General features: G+C 28.5%; 3 protein-coding genes across 6 annotated transcripts; 2 read left to right on the forward strand and 1 right to left on the reverse strand.

Annotated features, from left to right (window-relative positions):
• The first annotated feature begins 2423 nt into the window (after positions 1–2423).
• LOC105426283 (pyruvate kinase) lies at positions 2424–9004 on the forward strand. 2 transcript variants are annotated; one of them, XM_089083688.1, is made up of 7 exons: positions 2424–3156; positions 5848–6192; positions 6266–6452; positions 6754–7275; positions 7532–7870; positions 7992–8148; positions 8645–9004. In XM_089083688.1, the coding sequence occupies exons 1-7, from the start codon at positions 2803–2805 to the stop codon at positions 8655–8657; spliced, it is 1917 nt and encodes a 638-aa protein (XP_088939814.1). In that variant the 5' UTR covers positions 2424–2802; the 3' UTR covers positions 8658–9004. The 2 variants fall into 2 exon arrangements, with proteins under 2 accessions (XP_088939814.1, XP_088939815.1); XM_089083689.1 differs by having other exon boundaries at positions 2553–3069.
• A 294-nt stretch (positions 9005–9298) lies between these two features.
• On the reverse strand, positions 9299–11549 carry LOC105426272 (lys-63-specific deubiquitinase BRCC36). Its single transcript, XM_011637427.2, has 7 exons — positions 11409–11549; positions 10666–10799; positions 10383–10587; positions 10204–10292; positions 9850–9954; positions 9671–9773; positions 9299–9554 (listed from the first exon to the last, which is right to left on the reverse strand). The coding sequence occupies exons 2-7, from the start codon at positions 10777–10779 to the stop codon at positions 9409–9411; spliced, it is 762 nt and encodes a 253-aa protein (XP_011635729.1). The 5' UTR covers positions 10780–10799; positions 11409–11549; the 3' UTR covers positions 9299–9408.
• Positions 11550–12045: 496 nt separating this feature from the next.
• Positions 12046–20419, forward strand: spin (lysolipid transporter protein spinster). Of its 3 annotated transcripts, XM_011637426.3 has the most exons (11): positions 12046–12187; positions 12286–12528; positions 12695–12891; positions 13260–13411; positions 13561–13764; positions 13997–14131; positions 14206–14467; positions 14536–14634; positions 14695–14908; positions 17085–17178; positions 19121–20419. In XM_011637426.3, the coding sequence occupies exons 2-10, from the start codon at positions 12330–12332 to the stop codon at positions 17135–17137; spliced, it is 1515 nt and encodes a 504-aa protein (XP_011635728.2). In that variant the 5' UTR covers positions 12046–12187; positions 12286–12329; the 3' UTR covers positions 17138–17178; positions 19121–20419. The 3 variants fall into 3 exon arrangements, with proteins under 3 accessions (XP_011635728.2, XP_011635726.2, XP_011635727.2); XM_011637424.2 differs by lacking the exon at positions 17085–17178; XM_011637425.3 differs by lacking the exon at positions 17085–17178 and having other exon boundaries at positions 12069–12207.
• The last annotated feature ends 5422 nt before the right edge of the window (positions 20420–25841 follow it).

Here is a 25841-nt window from a genome sequence, read left to right on the forward strand (position 1 = left end):
AAAATGTAAAATGAATGTTCTTGATTAATTTCATAGTTTTCGAAAAAAATTTTCTGATATTTTGAATATCAAAGTAATAAAATCAAAAAAGTGAAGATATTTTCTTTTTAATTAGATAAACATTTTCATCGGGTTTTTATATAATTATTGATAAGTTATTTATAATTTATAAATAATAAGTTATTTTATGCTGAAAAAATAAAAATAGATTTTATAGGATATGTTATTAAGATTAGAATTCTAAATATAGTGATATGTGTGTCAAGTGCACAATGCGTTGAGTGAAAGATAATTTCTGTTTTGATGTGCATGTGATTATCTCATCACGCAGTATATGTAATCTAACCTAAAAAAAGGATAAAGAAGAAATAAGATTAAAGAAAGTCAATAAGACCCAATTTCATTATATATTTTTTATCATTTTTGCATTTCTCTTTCTTTTTAAATTTAAAAAAATTTTTTCTATTTATGCTTTTTGTCTCACAAAATAGAAAAATCCAGGTTTCAATCTTAATGGGAGTAATATTTTTTGTGACAAATTTCTTGTAGATTTGTAATGTACACTATTATCAACAAGTGCACTAAATGTGCACTATTATTAAATTGTATATACCAACAATATTATATTATAGTAACCATTATTAAATTATATGTTATTAGATTATATATTTATAGCTTTGACATAAAATTATATTCTAGGACTGAATATTATCTAATATGTAATTGAAAACATAAAATAATTCATTAAGATTATTATAGAATCATTATTAGTAATATGCTTTCGTTTGATGATAAAAAATATTTATATTACACATATCAATTATTGTTATTTGCTTATTAAAATTTTTTGTATTCTTTCATCCAAAAATATATTTTTAGGTAAGATAAATAATGTTAGATAAAATAAATAAATAAGATTAATCATATAAATAATCAAAGTTTTGAATTATCCATTTTATTATAAAAAAAGATCTCATTTGTATACTTCATTTTGCATACATATTTGACCTGTTTCTTTAAACAGTTAATTCTGTATCTCTTATCAAATTATTATATTATTTTTTGCAGCAAATAGTAGATGTTATTACTCTACACACACACACACACACACACACACACACACACACACACACACACACACACACACACACACACACACACACACACACACACACACACACACACACACACACACACACACATGCTGTATATAATTTAATTGTAGATTTATTTAATCGTGACAAAAATATTAATAGAGATACAAACACGTCATTATATATTTGTTCACGAATATTAAAATAATTCCTTGCATTGACCTTAATGAGTTTAGATAATTCCTAACGATTCTTAAGAATTTGAAATTATTTATTATTTAAAAGATATGCTTTATATAGAGCTGTTATACATATGCACATTTTATCTCATCTCTCGACATGATTAATAGTGTAGTGTAGTATCTTTTATACTGAGAGAGTGATATTGGATAGAAGGTCATGGTTGAAATTGCGCTACTATGTATATCAACTGATTATTTACGATGCACGTGCTCACGCATGCTCTGAACGTGAACGTCACATGAGCGGAAAAGTGAAAGAAACAAAAATATTGAAAACTGTTGAAAATGTTGTTGAAAAATTTGTTTATAATGAAAATTTAATATAGTAAATATTGATATTGTATTAAGGATTTTTCAATATTACGAACTTACGTTTTTATAGAAAAAATATTTATTAATTAATTTATTCTGTCATACTGATTTTACAGAATTTAAATACTTTATAATTAAAATTATCGAAATTTTAATAACAGAATATTATATTAGATATTTAAGATTGGATCTTTTTATTGTATCGATGTAAACACGGCGTTAAAAAAGTATATTTGTAAATTTGATCGAACGATTTATAAAAATACGTTAATGATTTATATTTTTATTATTATTGATTTATATTTATATTATTATAACGATTTATAAAATACGTTTAATATATTTATAAAATACGTTAATATGTATTAATATATTTCATAGAATTTTATTGGAATAAATAAATTCCAAACAATGCATAAATCTCATATATTCTAAATACATTGAACATTCTTAATAACTACATATTATGAGTACGTACATGCATATATAATAAATATTCATATAATACAAACGGAAAACTTGTTTTGAAAGTATAATTTTTTGCAACATATTTCGCACGGTCAATTGTATGTATTCAAACTCCAGTTCTATCAATGCAAATGAATAATTTTCTCCCTTTCGAAACATATAATTTTAATTGCAATTCCTTGCCAGTGTACAATTCTTCTAAAAGAAAAAACTTTTAAAATAAATTTTATCGAAGCATTACTTCATAGCCTAATTTTGTTAATTAACTCAATTTTCATTAGATTTATCGAAAATCAAATTCAGAACAATCTGAAACAGATTGTTAAAATTAAGATTAAAGCTAATTTAATTTTTTTTCCTTTAAATGTGGTATAATACTATTCTACACAAATCGCAAATCTTCCGAAATTCGAAAATCTTGAAATTCCTTTATTCGAATGATAAATGAGCACGCATGCATCATCAAGGGTAGCACATCGATACAAAAGCTAGATGTCCGATAAGGTTACGCATTTTTCCTAGAGGTCCACTATGAATATAAAGCGAAATAACTTCACGCCACTTCCATCGGCACTTCTTCTCTTCTTTCGTACACGAAAATTATTTCGGCGAGCGGTAGACGAGCCTATTTTCGGATCCCGGGTTATGAGCCTCTCACATGCCCCGGCGTCGCCGTCGATCGCTCGATGTGTCGCACCGGCGTCGTTCTCGTTTTTTCATTTCGTTTCCGTCCGCTGCATCGGCACTTCCGACCGTCGTCGACGACGGCGACGCCGTGCACCTCGTCACACCTCATCGGATGCGATGCCGGGTCGCCCCTCTCGCGCGCGACCATCGCAGTTCGAGGGAGTCGCCGCAACGGTGTCACCGCAAACGCACTGTCACTAATATCAGCCTTCCGTTTTTTCTTTGCGCAGCCCGCCAAAATGGTTTGGATCACCGCTGACGATCAGGTACCATCGTACGATCGTACGATCGTAATCGATTTTTCCTCGTTTACTACAAGTGACAAGTTTCTCACTAGGACCAATATGATTTCGGTGAATCTAGATATTATTTTCCAGCAATCCGCTTGGGATGCGAATGGATCTCGATATTTTGTTTGCAGTATATTTGCGAAAGATGATTTCCTCTTTCATATTTTTTTTTCGCAGACAACTCGAAACGTTTCACCGAAATTATAATGGCGATATGTATTTTTCTTAATCCTTTTTTCCACTGCTTGGATTTTTCTTTTGTTGTTTGCGCATGCACACGTGCTGTGTGTTCAAACGTTTGATTATTATATGCTCTCGCATCGCATTTAAAAAAATTCCACGCTGAAGACAGAATAACGATGCGTATAGAAAGTGTATATGTATAATGACGAACGTACAGTGTGTATTTGGCATCGATATTTAGATCTTCAACGGCGAGAGAAAACAGAGAAAATGTGTGTAATTAGATATAATAATTTTATACGGTGTGTAAGTACAGTTATGTTGATGTGTGAAAATTAATCATCGAGTTAACTTTGTCTATGACACATGTGAATACATAACGTTCGAAATGGAAATCATTATGGATCTAATTTCCGTTCTTTTACGCAATAATCTCGAACCTTATGTGTGCAGTTTGTATCGAAAAAGAATTGTTGTTTTTCTCTTTTTGCCAGTTTTCCAATTATAAAATCACTGTTAATTAAACATTTATTTATTTATAAAATTTCTTTCTTGATGTAAAAGGTAAGATTAATCGAAATCGTGATATATATATATATCTCAAGAAAAATAGTTTACAAATTTATATCTTTTAAAAAGAATTTTTATTTACGATGCTTAGTATATTTTGGCGTGAAAAGTAGAAATAACTAGAATAATAGTAAGTAGAAAAAACTCGCTGCTTTTTTGTTTTTAAATGGCGTTTTGTACCTTTGTAGTATAGAAACTGATGGTAAAATATGATGTATATACTGATGGTAAAACGTTATATAATTTATGTGTTAATTTTTCGTATATGAAGTAATTATATGATATTTTATTTTATTTCTTAATGTTTTCTTAATTGTTATTTTTTTTGTAACCATTTGCATTTTCTATTGTCTTACTGAATAGATTATGAGACATTATAAATACAATACCACATACACACGCACAGACACATACAGACATAATATTGATTATATTTTTAAATGATAAAAATATAATACCTGACCTTACATATATTCTTCGTAAAATATAAAGTTTGCTGTGTTACGATGATATTACGTGCCGGAGTTGTTTCCGCGTTGCATTCGCGCAATTAATATCATTTACAGACTTCGCATATTTAAGCATACATTTATACTGAAAGCGATTCTAGAAGCTGTGCAGAAAACGACGCAGAATTGTGTCACCTTGCTAAATATCTGTTCGGTGTAAATGACGAGGTGATAAATGCATACACATATGATGATAAATTCATTATTCTTAAATTTATCCTTTTTTCTTTCTTTCTTTCTTTTTTCTTTTTTTTTCCTTTTTTTCCTTTTTTTTCTTTTTTTTTTTATGTATATATCAATGTTCGAGACTTTCTCGTAAATTGTATAACGGGAACCATCTCGTAAAGAACCGAGATAAAATGAAGTATTTGATATATGACTTATACATAACTTCAACTATGCTTCATAACGTCACTCTACGATGAATTGGATTTATCTTTTATCTGTGCATGATACCGAATCTTATTCTCTACACATTGTTAGGCTTTTGCGAGATTAAAATAATCTCGATTGTCGCCGCAAAAATGATGACGTGTTCAAAACTGTCTGTCTGACATCTCAGACAGACGAAAAAATATTTATTATCATGTCAGTGACAATGGACTATAACAATGCACTTTAAGCATCAAATGTATAATCTTTTATGTGAATTTTTTCTAATTAATTGATATTCATAAAAGAATGAAAAAAATGTGAAAATATATATATAATAAAATATATAATAAAAAAAGAATTCAACAAAGTCAAATATTTAATCTTATTTTTAATCTTTTTTTTTTAACGTTAGCTCTTTTTTTTAAATTTATATCGATGTATTGAAAGTTTATATATTTAAATTTCACATTAGTAGGAATTTAAGTTACAAAAATAATTGAAAATTGTTTATTATTTATAACATCTCGAATGCGAAATATAAAGTATGAATGCATTCATGAAATGTGAATGTCACATTCTTCTTTCGCAATCTATTATCTTATCCTTACAATCAATTGTCTTGCGTTTGCAAAATGCGTCTATTTTTACCTCGTTGTGTCTTTACAGCCAGAAGTGGCTTCACAATGTAAGAAGTACATCTATCTTATTACTATTTTTGCTGTGCATCATATATGTATACTCATAATGATCTATCTTATAAGACGAGAAGATCATACTTATTTGTTATAAAACGATTAAAAGCGTTCTAAAAAATTAACATAAATCTCCAAATCACACGCATTCCTCGGTTTTATATTTTATTAGCTTTGCATGTTAAACTTTTAATTAACACTTTGCTATTGATAGATGTTGTTTATCACTTTGATTATTAATATAATTTAATTGATAAGCTTTAATTCACTGGCGCATCTACTTGTGAATTACGTACGATGCGCTATGAACAATGCATACGCAAAATCAAATTCAAATTATCATAAAGCCTTTTTTCACTCATCCGATGATTAACAATTTTTCTATTTTAATCCGAGTTTTTTCTGATTTTATTGAATCCTTGTAGATGGCTGGCAAGCCGAACACTCAGGCGTTATATGCTCAAAGTCAGCTGGACCACATGTGCGCCCTGGATATTGACAGTCGAGTATCCTTCGTTCGTTTATCCGGTATCATTTGCACGATTGGTCCTGCATCCAGATCTGTGGAGATTTTGGAGAAAATGATCGAGACAGGGATGAATATCGCTCGATTGAACTTCTCTCATGGGTCTCACGAGTATCACGCAGAGACCATCGCCAATGTTCGTGAGGCGCAGAAGAATTTAACCGCCCGTGCCGGTATCAATATTCCCGTCGCTATCGCTCTTGACACGAAGGGTCCTGAAATCCGTACCGGTCTCTTAGAAGGTGTACGTAGATAATACATTAAAAATACAAGAGTTTAATTTAGCATAGTATTTTTAAATCTTACTGTTTTAACAGGGTGACTCGGCAGAGGTTGAATTAATCAAAGGCCAGATTTTTAAATTGTCTACTGACAAGACGTATATGGAGAAAGGAAATGCTCACATTGTTTATGTCGATTATGAAAATATTTCGAAGGTGTTAAAGCCAGGGAATCGTGTGTTTGTGGATGATGGCTTGATTTCTCTTATTGTTTCCGCTGTCAGTAAGTTTCATTTATCTGTATCTTTTCTTATTCTGATATGTCTGTGAAATAAATTATTAAAAATATTTTCTATGTTTTACAATAACATATATATATATATATATATATTTTTTTTTAAATATTTAAAAATTATAGTTATTTTAAAAACATAAATCTCTGGTATTGCTTATATATTTTTTAACTATGAAATAGTATTCTTTTAGTTTTAAATTATAATTTTGATTAATTACTTTTATGTATCTGGATAATGATATATCAACTATAGAAAATATAATAGTTATCTAATTTATTTATTCTTTAGGTTCTAATTTAATTTCAACTACCGTTGAAAACGGTGGTATGTTGGGATCACGCAAAGGTGTGAATTTGCCAGGAGTTCCAGTGGATCTTCCAGCAGTATCGGAGAAAGATAAATCCGATCTTCAGTTTGGTGTTGATCAAGAAGTTGATATGATATTCGCCTCTTTTATTAGAAATGCTGCTGCATTAAGCGAAATTCGTGATATTCTCGGTGAGAAGGGTAAAAATATAAAAATCATATCAAAGATCGAGAACCAACAGGGTATGACAAATCTCGACGAGATCATCGATGCATCCGATGGTATCATGGTAGCGCGTGGTGACTTGGGAATAGAAATACCACCACAGAAAGTATTCCTGGCGCAAAAGTCTATGATCAGTAGGTGCAATAAAGTTGGCAAGCCAGTAATTTGCGCTACGCAAATGCTGGAGTCCATGGTGAAAAAACCACGTGCTACGAGAGCTGAAACTTCAGATGTTGCTAATGCTATTCTTGATGGCGCTGATTGTGTTATGTTATCAGGTAATTTCTTTTTATATATTAGGAAAATTAGGAATATATAAAGAAACAATATTAAATAAAGTAACTAAAAATGAAATTCTTAACTTAAATGCATATTAAATCTATATCAATGTAGATAATGTATAGATGTATTCTAATTAGTTTGAAGTGAAATGTAAGATACGTAAATTAATATCTATGATTTTCTAATATATGAATTGAATATCGGTATAGTATTTATCGAATAACAACACACATAAATCTTGCTTGGATTTAGGTGAAACAGCGAAAGGAGATTATCCTTTAGAATGTGTTCGTACAATGGCTAACATCTGTAAGGAAGCAGAAGCTGCGATTTGGCAGACTCAAATCTTCCACGACCTATCGAGTAAAGTTCTACCGCCTATTGATGCTACGCATGCTGTTGCCATTGCCTCTGTGGAAGCGTCTGTTAAATGTTTGGCTAGTGCTATTATTGTTATTACGACATCTGGTCGATCCGCACATCTAATCGCGAAATATAGACCTCGTTGTCCCATCATCGCGGTTACTAGATTCCATCAAGTTGCTCGACAAGCACATTTGTACCGTGGAATATTACCATTGTATTATGAAGGTATGATAACAAATAATTATATTTATGTATAATATAAATTAAATTATATATATATATATATATATATATATATATATATATATACACACACATACATATACATATAATTATTATTCTATAGAATCACCACTGGCTGATTGGGTGAAAGATGTGGACGTGCGCGTACAATATGGATTAAATTTTGGCAAGAGTCGTGGTTTTATCAAGATTGGTGATTCTGTAATAGTTGTGACGGGATGGCGGCAAGGCTCAGGCTTCACGAATACACTTCGCATTGTGTATGTAGAACGAGAATTTATTAGAGAAGATTCAATATGTGAAATTCATAGCGATTCTGATTCCTATGAAAAACTCTTTTAAATATTGTATAATATTTTATCTTATCTATTATAATCCCTGAATTATTTTAATAATAATTATGCAGAATATTTATTAAATATTATCATTGTTGATTTATAACTAAAATAAATATCATAAAGTTCATTAATGTATATAGTTCATTAACTGTACGTAATATTTTTATTTCACAACAGAAATGCATCTCAATATATTAAAAATGAATACATTGACTGATATTTCATTTAAATGAATATAATTTTGTAAGAATTGGTAATACTTCTAATATTGTTTGTTTCAGCATATTGTCCTCTTAAATATTTAATTTATGAAATTAATTCAAGTATAGTTATAATTTGTTTATTATTAATATTATAGATTTATATTATTAATATTATTTTTAACAATACATTTGATGTTAATTTTTTCTATTTTTAGGACCGTCGACTAAATCCCTACTGGAAAAATATAGAAAACGTGATCTTCGTGGACATAGATATAATGCAAAAGATTACTGAGTGATACTCAACATGTACATGTAATTGTATATGGTTCTTTCAAGAGGTCTATTAAATACAGTTATATGATTAATCCTAATAGTAAACCCAGTATTATTTTATTGTTGAAGTATACGTGAAGAAATAAAAAAAATTACATACACATATATATATATGCTGTACAAATGGTTCAATGATCTGTATGTTTAATGATTAGACAAACAATGCTAAGATTATTAACATAAAATAAATTGTGAAGTGTTGAATCTTTGTGTGTTTAGAAATAAAGACCTTTATTTTATACTAGTGTATGTTTAATTATAATTTATCTGTTTTCTTGGAAAAATTACATAAGAGGTTTGTCTTTTCTCTGCAATACTGACTGGTTTCTCTTTGTTCATTTTGTAATAAGAATAATAAAAGAGTAATAAATTCAAGCGAGTTTTTCTTATAATGATTATCAAAATGTAATTTGCATTTTAAATTGTCAATTTTATCAAGCAAATCGATAATTGTATAGAGACAACTATACGTATGTATGTGTATAAATTATAATGAAAAAGTTGCAGGACTGACGACATATAATCAATTTCAGTTCAGTAAATATTTATATATTTTTATTTATTATAAACTATTTTTATTATGTAATTATTAAAAAATTAATTGTTCACAAATTACTTATAATTAATGACTCTGAAAAGGTTTTTATCCATTATATACTTTTTGTAATTCTTGTAGTTGTCTCCGGAGATGCATGCTACGCAATTTGTTTAATGCTATTCTTTTTTCAAATGTTTGTACCAAAGGTTTTGTAATGATATCTGTTATATGAACTAATGCACGTGTCCTTACTGCAAATAAAAATAATTTATATTCATGAATGTTATTTACCAGATATTAGCTGAAAGATATTAAAATAAATTATTGATCAAAATGCACACACTAGAATAAACATTGATATATTTACCAGCATTATTATGAATACTAGCGAGGATATCTGGATGATCTTTACAAGCTTCAGCCATATCTTCCTCTTCTTGTACCAAAATTTTTGATAGATCTATCATTGTCTATAATATTATTTCATTTCAGATAAACAATCTTCCTTCATCTAATTTTTTATAATACAAAAAATTAAAATCTTACTCTTAAACATCTGTCTGAAATTTCTGGGGTATGTACTATCTCTAATGGTATCTCTGTAGCTTCACCATTATCTGATTGGAAACAATTCAAGAAGATTTCATGTTCCTATAGAGAATCATGTTCTTACAAAGATCATCTTATATATTACATCATTTATTATATCTACGTTAACAACTTTAAATATTTCATTTGTTACATTAATTATATTTTGAAAGTTTTAAATTATTTACAATATTAATTTATTATTAAAAATTAGATATTTTTAATCGATCATATATTTTTTTAGATCATTTTTTTTCAATGATTGTACTTCATTTGTTAATGCATTTACAAATTAAGATAAAATATACATACTTTTGATTCTTTTCCTTCTGAAAATACTGAGAATATTAAGCCTACGAAACTGTGATCCATCGTCTGATAGGTAGCTTGAGTTCTGACATCTGCAAAATAAAAATAATTTAAAGCAAAACTTTAAAAGAAACATTGTATTACTCAAATATTTTGACCAGAGAAATATTCTTGGTACATACCAACGTGTGATGGGCAAACTGTAATATGTGGATGTGAATGATACCAGCCAAGAACACGCATAGGTTGATTTAATTCTGTCGTTAATCGTTCGGCTTCGGCGGCAGCTTTCAATAATTGCTCCGATGAAATTTCTACTCTGTCTTTCTTTTTGTCTAGACGACGTAAAATAATAACAGCTGATATTTTTGCTACCCCACAAGCAAACTAGAAGATAATTAATATTTTGATTGTCTTACAAGTTATATAAGAAATAAATCACAAAATAATAAAAGCTTTATATACATTGCCAATGAGTAAACCCATTACTTCGAAGTTCTCAGTGGATAAGGCATGTTGCAAACATACCATATAGACATCTGTTTGCAGTTCTACTTTCCGCAATGGAGAGTTATCCATTGTTTACAAAAATATTAATTCTATGAATAAACAATAAGATACACAAATGTAAATAACAAATTTATCATTGCAGGAAACAATGCAAGAAACTTGCTAAGCTGCTTACGTTCCCAGTAAGAAAAAACTTGAATGACTTGAATGTATAATCAATTGATTTTGATGAAGCATCAAAATTTAAAGCTATCTTTTTGGATGAACCGAATACATCATTAGATTTTTTTATGAACTAATGTGTACTTGTTATACTTAAAATTATACTTAAAATAAAATAGATGTTTGAAATTTGATAAGAGTGAAAAAAGAAATTTTAGTATGGTTCAGTGATAAAAAAATATGTCTATGCATATATACCTCACAGAATTGTATTGGGAGGACAATTTCTAGAAGAAGTTCTTCTTCTGAGGCATACTTCCCTAATAAGACAATTATATACGCGAGACGTGTGACAGTAATTTATGTATAACCTACATCATGATCTAAATTGACGCCTACGTATCATCAAGTTTATCTCACGCTGAATTAACCGTTCTATTTCGAATTACGTTTTTCGTGTACAGACCATCGTTAAAAGTACTCAGTTACTTGTATTGTTTTACAAATGAGGTATTTTTCTTTTTTATTGATAATACCAGCGGACTGCGAATAGGTGATCTGGGGCTCAGGTAAACGTGACGCACATGCATCCGCCGAGGTGCAATGCAATCGCAGGTCAAATGTGATTAAATGCGGGTCAACAAGCTTCTTCCTCGCCGAGTCCCCGCATTCCTCGCTCCTTCGCAGCTCGACGTTTCTTATCTTCCTCCTTCGCGATTGCGGTGAATTCACCTCGCTTGCCTCTCGCGACGTCCAAATCGCAGCGGGGCGCTGTGCGCTGTAAATCGGGATTGATCAGCAATTAGTGATTTGACAAATAAACGATATTCTCGACCTGAAAGCGAAGCAAGCATCGCGAATGTGCCAATCCGACGAGTCCAAGGGTGAATTCCGCGAGAGTCGCATTTACGCGGGGATTAATTAAATTCCCGCTTGTGCTTGCCACGCCGAGAGTCAACTAGCGGAGATCAAGTTCAATCGATCTCGCGTTTGATCCACGCTGTTTATATCTGGCAAACTCGTGCGATGTAGCATAATAATACACCGTGTGCCGAGATTCGCTATGACGGCATCCGCAGATGTCTGACGCATTTCACGTTTTTTTTATGCGCGAGAACGGAATATTTGGCGCGCGCCTGATGTATTATACGTACTCACGTATGTATATGCACACGTACGTGCACACACGCGTGTGTTCTTGATTGCTTCACGATCCCACTTTTATCCACTTTGGAGTTCAATCAGAGGTGGTGTGATGCGCGTAGCGTGACACTCGAAGATGTTCGTAAACAGTTTTTTGTCATCGCGCGGCGAGGTAAGTCAGCAGTTTTTGAGGTTATGTCCTATAGCTCAAATCAGGTAGCTCGATTGATAATAATTTTGTAAATTTATGAATTACATTATTCCATACAGCGTGACACGATTGACAACGGGAGTGCCGAGAAACTTTTCGCGCCATGGTAGACAATCGTGCGCCCGTCAATACGGAGAATGAATATCGTGCGGTAAATGTGGATCAGGACGACTTGGAGGAGACGCGCGTGAAAGCCACGATGCCTTCGGAGTTGAGGTCGATCAGCACGTCCGACTGGATCACAGTCGCGATCCTCTGCTTCGTGAATCTCATAAATTATATGGATCGTTTTACGATCGCCGGTAAAAAAAATCATTTTTCGCTTTACAAAACAGATTAGTGATGTAACAGATTTTTGAGAAATTCTTTGTGTTTTTTCAATCAGTGGAATATCGCAAATGATTTTGTTAAATAACGTTATTTTTCCCAACATATTTACATGTATAGAGATTAATTTTTTTATTTTAGGTGTACTGTCAGATATTCAGTGCGACTTTGATATTGGTAATGATAAGTCTGGATTACTGCAGACAGCGTTCATCCTGAGTTACATGGTGTTTGCACCATTATTTGGATATTTAGGAGATCGTTACAATAGAAAATTTATTATGAGTGGCGGTGTATTTCTGTGGTGCCTAACAACATTTATTGGTTCTTATATGAAAGTATGATTTCTTCTATAGAGTTACTTTTTTATTTTCAATATAGAATATATCTAAAGTAAATGTATGAAGATTAAAAGATAAAATTCTTAAAGATAAGAATTTTATATTACTATATTTACTGTCTATGATCCAAATAGATCTACTTTAATTGTCAATATATGCCTGATATCCACCTAGCAAATTTTAATTTTATAAATATTTTTTTTTATTATTTAAAGTTGACAAGAGGATGCTGAGCATCTTGATATGTTAACTCAGTCTTTTCTGCAGTAAAGAATGTATTTAGCTATTAAGGAAGGAAAAATATTAAGATATTCAGTTTGGTTGTTTAGTAAAGTATATATAATATATGCAAATCTTTATTTCAGACATTTGGATGGTTCTTATTCTTTAGGGCACTTGTTGGTATAGGAGAAGCTAGTTATTCTACAATTGCGCCAACAATTATCAGTGATTTATTTGTAAAGGATATACGTTCTAAGATGCTTGCCTTATTTTACTTTGCAATTCCAGTTGGAAGGTACATTGCTCATACTTTGTGTGATTAAGATGTATAATTTTGTAATATATTATATATGTTTTATATACTATAATATATTATACATATTTTATATATTTATATTTTATATTACATATTACTTATTTTATACATATTTTTTTTTATTTTAGTGGTTTAGGATATATTACTGGTGGTGAAACAGCTCGTGTCACTGGTCACTGGTCATGGGGATTACGTATTACACCTATATTAGGTATTGTAGCAATTATTCTGCTACTTACTGTAGTAAGAGATCCCATTAGAGGCGAACGAGAAGGAGGTGCTCATTTGATAAGTACGACATGGACATATGATATCAAGGAATTATCAAAAAAGTAATTATCAATTATATTTTTGCTATTAAAATTATTACATACATATTATTACATAATATACATAATAAGTTATGTACGATTTATATTAATCTTTTATTTCTTAATATTTATAGCAATGATTTATAGTCTTATATATTATTTTATTACTACTTCAGATGAACATAAACTTTATTATTATGTTTGTCTTGTAATTCTTTGTTAATATTACATTTCTTATTGATATGATTTTCAGTCCGAGTTTTATGCTATCTACTGCAGGATTTACTTGCGTGGCATTTGTCACTGGTGCTCTGGCTTGGTGGGCACCAACATACTTACAATTAGGTTTCCAATTACTTCCTAATGGAGCAAACGTTGACCCAGATGAGTATGTCTTTTAATATATTGTATTATTATACTATAAAAATATATAATTATATAATTGTTATTTTGATATTTTAGTGTTGCATATAAATTTGGATTAATTGGTATGGCATCTGGTCTAATAGGTGTACCTTTAGGCTCTGCTATAGCACAAAAATTACGAGTTTATTGGCAACAAGCTGATCCTCTAATATGCGCTATAGGTCTTTTAATAAGCGCTCCTTTATTGTTTTTTGCTATGATTACTGCCAATACAAATCCTGCTCTCTGTTATACATTAATATTCTTTGGTCAATTATCATTAAATTTGAATTGGGCTATTGTGGCAGATATGTTACTGGTAATTATAAATATTTCTCCCTCTAATTATTTATATTTCAATGAATTTAATTTGTTATTATGTTGCAGTATGTAGTAATACCAACAAGAAGATCTACAGCAGAAGCATTCCAAATACTTATTGCACATGCTCTTGGAGATGCAGGCAGCCCTTATCTTATTGGACTTGTAAGTAAAAATAAATTTGCTACTAATATTGCAAATAATTAATACTTATTTTTGTTTTAGATATCAGAAGGATTAAAGTTCATGTTCTTGTCAGATTTAACTATAGGAGCACAATCTAATGTTCATGACATTCAACATATAACTATTGAGTTTCGTAGTCTGCAATATGCAATGTTCCTTACCATGTTCGTAGAAGTAATTGGTGCACTGTTCTTCTTCTTGACAGCATTGCATATACAGAAAGATAAGGCATTGGTTGACCTTGCTATCGCGGGTAAGTAAACATGTTACTAATACTAGAACAAAATTCATATTAGGCAACGCACTGTGTTTGCATGTTCACAATTGAAACTGTTACTAACCGTTACTATAGCTTGATGTTTGAAATATATGTACTAATTGTTATGAATAATCTTGCTATAAGTTTATGTTATGGGATACATTAGCACAAGTATAAATATGATTTTTGCAAGAATAATTTTTTGTGTATTTAGTGTATTTAATCATTACATATATATAAATTACATATAAATAAATTGTATATATATCTAAATTAAATATATACTACAATTAAGTATCATGATAGTGCTCACACATTATTTCGTAAGTGCAATACACATATCGAAATTAATAAAAAAATGATTGAGATCTATTAATAAAAATATATTAATAAATATATTTTTATTAATAGTTTTATAATTATGATATATTAATAAATTAACATACATAACATGTATATTATTCCTGTAATTTAAGTCTGGTTGGAATATGAAATAAAAATTTACAATCCTACTAAACATTCTGTTTTTGCACAGTGCATGAATTGTTCTCAACTTTGGACTTACAAGCACAAGTTTCGGGATCAAAAAGAAGGTAGTATACCTTCTTCCTGTAATTATGATGGTTTAACATGTTAAGCGTCAAAAATTTTTCATGTATTGAAAAATATATCATAATATAAACAAAAGATATGTAGATATGATATAAAAGATATGATATAAAAGTTTCAAATATTAAATACAACAAAGTAAAATATTTTAAAATGTGAAATATTTTATAAGATTAGTAGAATAATTGAAAAAATAATTGTTTTTATTAATATACTTTACATATTCTACATCTACATATTCTATTAATTAATAAAATTATGAAGAGATTATCTTTTTATATATTTAGAAAAATATCTTTATTTTGTATTACAATATTAACTTTTCTTGAAACATTAAGAGCTAAATATAACTTCATATTCTTATATTTTTTAAAAATTTTATATATTTTTTTTTGTATATCCTTTTCGTGGCGCTTAACTTGTTAAAATTCAAAACTTTTTACACTTATTTTTTACTATGATCAATTGTTTTATATGCAATTATGAATATTTATAGTATAGTACAGTTTTGAATCTTTATTTTGTGTTCCACCAAAATATATTTTTTTGCAAAATATTTTTTAAAAAAAGTAAGATTATTATGTATTTACAACAAATCTCTTTTAATATTAGAAGTAATTTGTTTTTTGAAAGAGATAAGTAATTTTATTAATTTTGTTATGAATTTTCTTATTTGCATTTATGATATTGATATATTTAATAATGGTGCTTAATGTGTTAAGGAATATACAAAGGAAAGATTGATATAATAATTTAATTAAAATAGTCTTTAAAATATGATATTTGTATGTACATCAATGATACATTTTAAATATTATTTTTATTATCATTTATTAATTTATTCATCTTTAATTCATATTTAACTTTTTATATACAATTGTTATATAAATCAATGTATTCATTCATATTTATATAGTGTGAGTAACTACTGATTTATACGGAATTATATATAAATGACTGAATGATATAAATTATAATATTGACTAATAGTAACATTTGCTTTTTTATAATTATATTTTGGGATTATTTTGTTTATATTTATCTTGGGATTATTTTGTTTTAAAAGTATATTAAGTTTACTTATTTTCTTATAATGACATTTAACTAGAATAGTTGAAACATTCCACATATATTGCTATAGGCATATAAAAAAACTTTATATTCTTTATTTTTATTAAATTTCTTAATATAAGGTTTTTAATATTATATAAGAAGTATATATAACATTGTCAAAGTAATAAAAAAATTGATAATTTTTTATTTTGAATTTAAAAATATTTTAATAGGATATTTTTATTTTTAATAATCTTTATAAAATTGAGTTGCAATATACTCATGTCAATAAACGCTATTAAAATATTGTGTAATATAAAAAAATATCTATCTATATTAGATTTATATAAAATAATTGATCTATTTTTATTTTGTTTATTGTATTATTTAAACATTTTTCAGAAAGGGGCTATATTTATGGTAAATAGAATATGGTATATTTTATTCGGTTTAGTTTGGATTGTGCATGTAGTTATTTTTATATAACATGCAAACATCTTTCTTGCAGACAAATATCTAGATACTAAGAATAATGGGCAAGCTGAATCAACGCATTTATAGATCATCATACTGGGCCTCCCTGATAATATGCTGTATATCTGGTACATAATTTATTTTCATGATTTCATTATTCTTTTTTTTTTATTTGATTTAATAATTAATTTAATTTGATTTTGTGATAATAATTTTCTATTTTGTAATATTTTATTTATTATTCTCTATGTATATATGTTTATGTGTTTGTACACACATGCATATATACAAGTTAATTTAAATTTATTTTAAGAAGATTTGACATATATTTCAGAAGAAAATACTTAATTAAATTATTTATTTATTAAATTAAATTTGTTTTTTATGAAAATACAATATTAGATTAAATTTTGTGTTGACTAATAATATTTAAATTGTTATAATTGTTTCTTGATTATTGTTTATTAATTCATTTATTTATAGCTTTATATATTTTATTTATATTTTATGTATTGTTATTATAAGTATTTTTAATTAAAAAAAAATTTGTGTAAGATATTTATGATAATAATATTAATATATAATTTCTTTATCAATACATTTAAATTTCAATGTTTAATTACTTTATTTATATCAAATTTTGGAAAAAAAATTAAATTTTTTAAGAAATATATGTCAATTGATCGTAAAAAGAAGAACTTTTGTACTTTTATATAATTAAATAATTAAATTGATTATCAATTATCATTTCATATTGTTTTATATACGGTTTTATAAATTGTTATATTTTTTATTCATATTTCCTAAAAATATTATTTTTTTTTATTCTAATTATGTTTTGTAAGAATGCATGAGAAGTTTTAAATCTAGGAATATGAAGCTTTTTATTTATATTATTTTGATTTTATTTTGTCCGTTAATCAAAAATATTGTCAATCAAAAATATAATTTATTAGATAATTAATCTTTTATTATTTATATTTTTAATCATTTTCGATTACAAGAAAATAAGAATTTATTTCCGTTATAAAATTATTAATTTTCTATAGCATTACAATAAAATATGAATAGAATATGGCTCAGGCTTGATATTCCTCTTATTAGAATTATCATTAATACTTAAAAAATTTATATTTAAATATATTTATTGAATTAAATGAAGAAGTTATATAGATATTTACATTAAAATTTAATTCCGAAATAATATAATATCATCTCTTTAGACTGATGAAGCTTGCCTATAGATTTCTGTGTGGAATGATACAACTAATAGACTTTAATTTATGTATATTTGTGGATGTATGCTATGTGGAGATGGTATAATATATGTACTATGTGGTATCATATTGCATGTATGCTTTCAAAAAATTAAGTTAATGAAAATAAAATACATAAATGATTTTATTTTTATAAAATCTAATTATATGATTTGTTTTGTAAATATATAATTAGATTGATAGAAAACTCAATAAATGGGATTTAATCACAAGATGCATTGAATATAATAATTTATGCTTGGTATTTTATATATAACAGTATAGTGTTGCTGTATTCATATTTTTATCAAATAACAGATAGAAATTTTAGCATTTTCTTATCTTATAAATACTTGAAAAATTGCTAGAACATACTGTGTCTATATATATTTGTGTGTGTGTGTGTGTGTTATTTTTTTTATTAACATATATTGGTTGTGTGTGTACTCCACTGTCTATTCTATTTTATGTATATAAGGATAAGAATTTTCTCTATATTATATTTTATGTTACTTATTTAATCACGTACAATTAAATACATATGTTATAATATCATTTTTTAATGATATCATAATATCATTTCAACATATATGTTTATATATATTTAATTGGAATTACCTCAAAAATGGGAATTTTTTTAAACAAATAATGTGTGATTTTAATATGGTAGCATATATTTAATATTTATATATTTGTAATGTTTATGTTATTATATATTTCTATATATGTATACACATATTATTTACTGATTTTTTGTCTGTTTGGATTTACATGTTATATAATAAAGTATGATAATTATTTATACTATTTTCAGGTGGAAGTCTTTCAGATTCGGTATGTATTTGCAACGATGCAGTTAACAGCGAATTACAAAATGATACAAATACGATACTAGAATTTAATAGGCATCAAGTGGAACCGTCACTCTAAGTTTTTGTAGACTTAATATTTTAAATAAGCTATTGTTATAAATGTACAGTACCGTTCTATCGAATGTAGATATTCCTTTGATTTTATAATATTTAATACAAAATTTGTTGTAATTTGTCATATATAAGAATTTGAATATATTGTATACAAAATGTATTTGCAAGAAAGTTTGCATATATTTATAATGAAGATTACTCTCTCAGAAAGATAGAAGCAAGTTACCTCTATTAATAATGTATAAAACAATAGATTTATAAACATCTTATAGATGAAGATGTATATGTAAATTGTGTAATATTTTTAAATGTTATATTTTTATAAGAGTTCATATTAATATAAATTCATGTAACGTATTATGGAATCATCACATAATAGGCACAAACTATATGAATAATATATGGTAAAGTTGTATTAGTAAATAATTCGCATATAAACTACATAAATATTTTAGTTAAATATAAATACTTGGTAAAGTTATAAATATCACATTCGTACTATTTCGATAGTAAATTGTAAAAATACTAACAATTGTAGGACTTCCTAGAAGACATTTTCAAAAGTTACGACATGTATCTGATTTTTTTTATATATAAAATGTAATATTAGTATAGTATATTATAGTATTCATTACTATTAAGTATGTCATTGAATAAATAACAGATACTTATAGATAAAGATATTTCACTTATAAGTATGAATACAATTGTATATTTTTTTTGAGACAGAACATCCTTGAATACTTTTTTAGAAATGTACATGTATTATAGTGTTACATGTATATAGTGATATTTATATAAGATTATATGTATATTATTCTTTATATATAGTTATAAAATAATATACAATATAATATGTAGTATTACAATACATTATATATAGTATTATAATATATTAATATTGATTTTAAATAATCAATTTTGAAGTTTGTGTTACAAATAATACCACAATATCAAATTATTCTTTTCTTTTAATAAACATAAATTCTTTCAAAATTTTTAGTAAACATAAATTCTTTCAAAATTTTTAAATATATGAATTCTTTTCTGATATTTATATAAGTATATTTAATTTTTGTGTAATGTGAGTTCTTGAAATGTAAATCGATTAAACAGAAATGTACTATTCTGTTATGTATAATGCACATTAGGACATTATTAAAAATTAAATAAAATTGATAAAAAAATATATGTGTGTGTGTGTGTGTGTGTGTGTGTGTGTGTGTGTGTGTGTGTGTGTGTGTGTGTGTGTGTGTGTGTGTGTGTGTGTGTATTTTATGTTATAATTATTTTTTTATTTCCATACACATATATGTTTATATAAAAATATATAAAAATAGTATTGAGCACATCAGTGATATATGGTTAACATCAATAAAAAAATATAGTATTTACTAAATTGATTAACTTCAAAAAAGCTAAAAAAATGTAAAATTGATTGAACTTATATAAAATAACCGAGCAAATATTATAAGTTTTTATTTAAATAATTCGTATAATACTCAGTTAAATAAAACATGATGAAATTATTGAATCATATACACTTTGACACAAAATGACAATATTTATATATAAAATAAATGAAAGCAATGGATTGCGAAATTAATTTGCACTTGATATTTTAAATAATAAAAGAATTATATTACATTATAGTTGTGTTTCAATTTATGTTCAAAACGCTCATTGAATTACTTTCTTCTTGTTTATCAAATGGACAATGATGTGTTCTGAGCATAAATAGCAGCCTATTTTATTATGCAAATGAATTTTTTTATATACGTGTTAATATAATTACAAGTACAAGAATAATTATTTATTTATAAAATATAAAAAATGATTTTGGACAAGTTACATTTTTTTTGTACTATTTTTATTAAAATTTTATTAAAATTTTATTAAACTTGAAATAACTTGAAACTTCAAATAATTTTTATAAATTATACATTTTTATATATTTTGATATTTTTAAATTATTTATAACAAAATTTAAAAAATCAACCTAATGATGATAACTTGATTGCATTAAAATATGAATGATTTTTTTTTCATTTATATATTTGTATGAAATAATGAATTTATATGAAGAATTTTGTAAATTTGAACTTAAGAAAAAAATAAAAAAAAATAAAAAAAGAAATTTAAAAAAATATTTATTATTTTAAAAAATATTTATTTTTTGGGCAAGAAAAGAAAATGATAAAATAACTTTGTTGACCGAATTTGCATTAACATTTATAGAATAATGTAATGTGATTTAATAAGAAATTAAAAGATGAAGCAATGCATAAATATTTTATAAACGCTTCTTAAATTTGATATAATTTAACTAATAATACAATTGAAACGATTATTATATCGGTCGGTATATAATATCTTTGATTTTTATATAACCGATCACGTCATCATTCCATGTTTTTTGTCCATTTAATAATCCAAATAGATGAATGAGTATAAAAAGTATAATTGGATATGACAAATTGCATAATTTTTACAAATTATTAATATGTGTTTCTTATATTAATTAATTTGTTAGGCAGAAATCAATTTATTTTATCTATCGTTTTTTTTTACATCAATATTATACATGATCGTCAGGAATTCGCATTATACTGAATAAATATAATATTAATATTATTTATTTATTATATTATATAAATTAAGATATAATATAATTAAGTATTGCTTTATGTTATTAGCTTTTATCTGAAATTTATTTATTTATTTATTTATCTGAAAGTTAACAGAGATGAATATAAATTAATATTTATTATAAAAATGTAAAAATATATGAGAAGTATATCTAATGTATGAAATATGAATATTTGCGATAATTTTATAATTTTTTAAATGTTTATTTATTTCGAACGAAATTATCGAGCGAAATTATCGAGCAAGGCCAACTTTTCGTCATCCCTCCGGAATTTTTCCGAACAGCTCTGTGTCCAATGATGGGGACAGTGGAACATGAGGCAATGCTGAGAGGGGAAACATCGAGGTGAGGTTGGCACAAAGAAAAGCACGGGGGCGAGGAATGAGGAAAGGCTGCCGCGGTGCGGGATAATGCTTAACAAGCCGACTTGAAAGGACAGCCGCCATTTTGAGTCAATACTTGAAAGTCTTTGCTCATTAAGAATATTTTACGTCTATCTTCCGTACGCTATGCGACTGACTCCGCTGTTGCCTCCCTATAACCGGCGCCATCTCCGCTCTTCTTTCCCGCTTCCACCCTCAAACTTTCTTTTTCTTCTCGTTCTCTTTTGCCCTCGACTTCGAGAGTCGTTCTCCTCCTCCACCATCTCCTCCTCCTCCTCCTCCTCCTCTTTTCTTTCTCATCTTCCTTCGCCTCTCACAGAGGCGGCTGCACCCTCGAAGATGGAAGTTATTTACGCGGCACTCGGAGCACGCTCCATCGTCGCGACCCCGTAGCCGACCCTCACCCCGGCGTTTCGATCTGGTCTCCCCTTTGCCACGCTAACACGGTGCCCCCGCCTCATCGCCCTCGCTCTCGCCCTCGCCCTCATCGGGCATGCAGCAGCCACTGGGCAAGGGAGGGTGGCCAGCGCCAATTCCGCATCGTCGTTCTCTCAACGAGGGATGGAGAAATCTCCGACTTCGTCATGGGGCCCACCTTCGCGCACCCTTCCAACAACGATGGGTAAACACCGTCCCATCTCGCGGCGTTTTTCCTAATTCCTACCCAATTTCGCTTTTAGCATTTCAATTTCTACCTTCCTCCCTCCTCCATCTCCGATTTCCCCTGATCCGCCGCGTCGGAATGACGGATTATCGTCAGACGAGCGAGGGCTCGATGGGGCAAAACTCTGTGGGTGGAATAAATGAGTGAAAATGACGAATAGCTGCATGCGAATGAATAGTTGGATGAATGTTTATCACGAATCTGGGACAAGTCTCTTAGGATACACAATAGCGCAATATCATCCATTTTATTGATGATGCGTTATTGTATTGTAATTGTACAAAATAAGATTTCTCACAAGAGATTGTATATGAAATTGTTATACAAAAATTAGCACCATGCTAAATTCTTATTAAGCAAATATGAAGCGCGCAATTGTATGAAGACAATTACTTATGTATTAAGGACATGGAATAAAATTTGAATATTTATTATGAATATATAAAAATAAGTGACTTAATATTTTTATGTATAGAGAAATATAGATATATTATTTATATTATAAATAAATAATGTTATGTATTCCGAAATATTAAAAAGGTATATAATTGTTGGCAATATAAATCTTTAGACATAGATAAAAAGATGGAAGATCTTTCCCTTTTTTCTCTTTCTCTAAAAAATAAGTAATATTTAGAGAAAAAAAAAGTAATATTTAGAGAAAATATTATAATTTATAAACTAATATTATAATTATAATTTATAAATAAAATAATAAACATTTTTAAGTAATATGTCTTTTATTATAGCTTAATTACTTTATTTATTTCAGTAAAGAAATTATAATTCTATTAATATAATAATCGTCATAATATTCATATTGTAATAATATTAAAATTTGTTTTTTATTTTTTAATAGTAATATGTTAAATTCCTTGGGACACAGTCATAATTTCTTATTGCACATATATCTTATTGCATTTCATATTCATACATGTCAAACAATTCACCGTGTCCAGGACAAAATAATTTCCTCGTCACAAAACGCTTCCGCTAGTTACGGGCAATGATTCATATTCGTACTTCGCGCATAGCACTTTTTAAATCGTCACGGGGTTTTTTTTTGGTTTTGCTTCCCCGCGAGTCCATGCCGGAAAAACAATGGTGTGCGATGTTTCCCGCGCGTGAAGATGGGGGTTAACGTGGAGCGGGGGCAAAGGGTAACAGCGAAAATAAATCAGGCCAGTACCGACGCGGCGACGATTTTCTCGTTCAATTGTATCAACTTTAACCCCTTCATTGTCTCATTTTTTTCTCGGCTATCGTTCTGCTCTCGCGCCGTTTGACCGGATTCATCCGACCCTCTACGCTCCTTTCTCCGCGACGCTCGCAGCGAATCGGGTTCGAAAGTTTGCCCGTGCGAACAATCGGCATACACAAATGGAGCGCTCGAAAGCGCATATATATATATATATAATAAGCTAAAGAGACAGAGAGACAGAGAGTGCGAGAGAGAAGGAAAGGATGGCAGAATGAAACAAAAACTGGTCTCGCTATATAAAACAATAGGGGGTTCCTCCGACGGGGAAATGATGTGAGAACGTGAACGGAAGATCGGGAGAGAGTGACGGGGAAAAAGAGAGAGAATGTAAGCAACGAGAGACCAGAGAGGAGCAGCAACTAACCCTATCGTGCGCGATGCGATGTGTATATATATGTGTGTGTGTGTGTGTGTGTGTGTGTGTGTGTGTGTGTGTGTGTGAAATTCAAGAACCTGTAGCGCCAAGAAGAACAAAACGCGCCGGTACCAGCTGTGCGGTGCATACGTTATTAGCGCGCTGCTCTGTCTACACCGTCGATCTACACCGGCACACAATCTGGATTGACTAACTTCGAGTTGGCAACTCGTTTGGTTGCTCTGATAAAATATAATTTGAGACCGTCATTCTCGTATCTCTCTTTCTTGAGACTTCGAATGCACGGAGCTACATAGCAGCGAAGTAAGTCAAATAACAAGTTACTTGCTTACCCTTTCATTACGTTTGATTGATGAAGGTATGCAGGCAATTTGTTACTTGAGACACTTGCCCGCCTACCGACTTGTAAATGTAAATTTGACACTAAAAGTGAAAGCACTTCTTTTAAATAAGTTTAGAGAGTGCTATTAAAAGATGTACAAATACTCATAATCATAAATTATATATATTATATAATATCATGATATTGTTAATATCTTTGAACACAATTAAAGAATGTGAAGAAATGTATGATAATATAATTTTAATTTTGTTAAGATTTGTGTGTGAATGGAAACTTGTTGAATGATTTATAATTTGTATTAAAATTCAAGATTGATTCTTATCTCTAAATTTATATATGTTATATATTCTTATAATTTTATATATATCTTTTTTAAATGTATATAAATGTATTCTGAAACCTATTTTGTTTACGTATATACTTTTTAGTTTATTAAATGTTTTCTGTATATGTAAAATTATAAATAAAATAGTTATTAATTTTTACAGATTTATAATATAGGTGCGTAATGACATTTTAATTGTAAGAAAAGAACGATAACACTTAGAAATTTTTTCCTATATAAATATATAATATTTCGCAGAGCATTAATCAATATTACATTCTTGATGAATCTTCGCATATGTCGTATGAATGTATGCACTGTAAATTTGTTTGAATCAGTGAACCTCACTGATTCAAACGTATCAACAATAAGAAACTTCTTTTTCCCAGCTTTGTATTTTCTCCGCCGGTAGTTTCTTCCCTTCGTCTCACCCTTGCTGCTTCGCGAAACAGGTTCTTCACTATTCGTGCCGTCTGCTATGTAACTTATTGTTTTCGTCGAAAGGCGAGGGCCGCCAGAAGTGGCCCTTCGTCGAAGTGAGAAAAACGAGACCGCGAAGCGCGTTCTCATAGGCGACGTCGTTGCGATTATCATACGGACGCCGGTT

This window comes from Pogonomyrmex barbatus, unplaced genomic scaffold, assembly GCF_055798465.1.
Source record: "Pogonomyrmex barbatus isolate J1 unplaced genomic scaffold, ASM5579846v1 scaffold8, whole genome shotgun sequence".
Taxonomy (NCBI): Eukaryota; Metazoa; Arthropoda; class Insecta; order Hymenoptera; family Formicidae; genus Pogonomyrmex; species Pogonomyrmex barbatus.

What these genes read in the sequence shown, in the direction of transcription:
- spin (XM_011637424.2), top strand. Translation starts at nt 12,330, where the DNA reads ATGGTAGACAATCGTGCGCCCGTCAATACGGAGAATGAATATCGTGCG. An exon ending in GCAAACGTTGACCCAGATGA is followed by an intron (nt 14,132 to 14,205) that starts GTATGTCTTTTA and finishes TTGATATTTTAG; the next exon opens with TGTTGCATATAAATTTGGAT. An exon ending in GCCCTTATCTTATTGGACTT is followed by an intron (nt 14,635 to 14,694) that starts GTAAGTAAAAAT and finishes TTTTTGTTTTAG; the next exon opens with ATATCAGAAGGATTAAAGTT.
- LOC105426283 (XM_089083688.1), top strand. Translation starts at nt 2,803, where the DNA reads ATGTGTCGCACCGGCGTCGTTCTCGTTTTTTCATTTCGTTTCCGTCCG. An exon ending in CTAGGACCAATATGATTTCG is followed by an intron (nt 3,157 to 5,847) that starts GTGAATCTAGAT and finishes GAATCCTTGTAG; the next exon opens with ATGGCTGGCAAGCCGAACAC. An exon ending in TCTTATTGTTTCCGCTGTCA is followed by an intron (nt 6,453 to 6,753) that starts GTAAGTTTCATT and finishes TTTATTCTTTAG; the next exon opens with GTTCTAATTTAATTTCAACT.
- LOC105426272 (XM_011637427.2), bottom strand. Translation starts at nt 10,779, where the DNA reads ATGGATAACTCTCCATTGCGGAAAGTAGAACTGCAAACAGATGTCTAT. An exon ending in AGTTTGCCCATCACACGTTG is followed by an intron (nt 10,293 to 10,382) that starts GTATGTACCAAG and finishes TTTATTTTGCAG; the next exon opens with ATGTCAGAACTCAAGCTACC. An exon ending in TAGTATTCATAATAATGCTG is followed by an intron (nt 9,555 to 9,670) that starts GTAAATATATCA and finishes TTTTATTTGCAG; the next exon opens with TAAGGACACGTGCATTAGTT.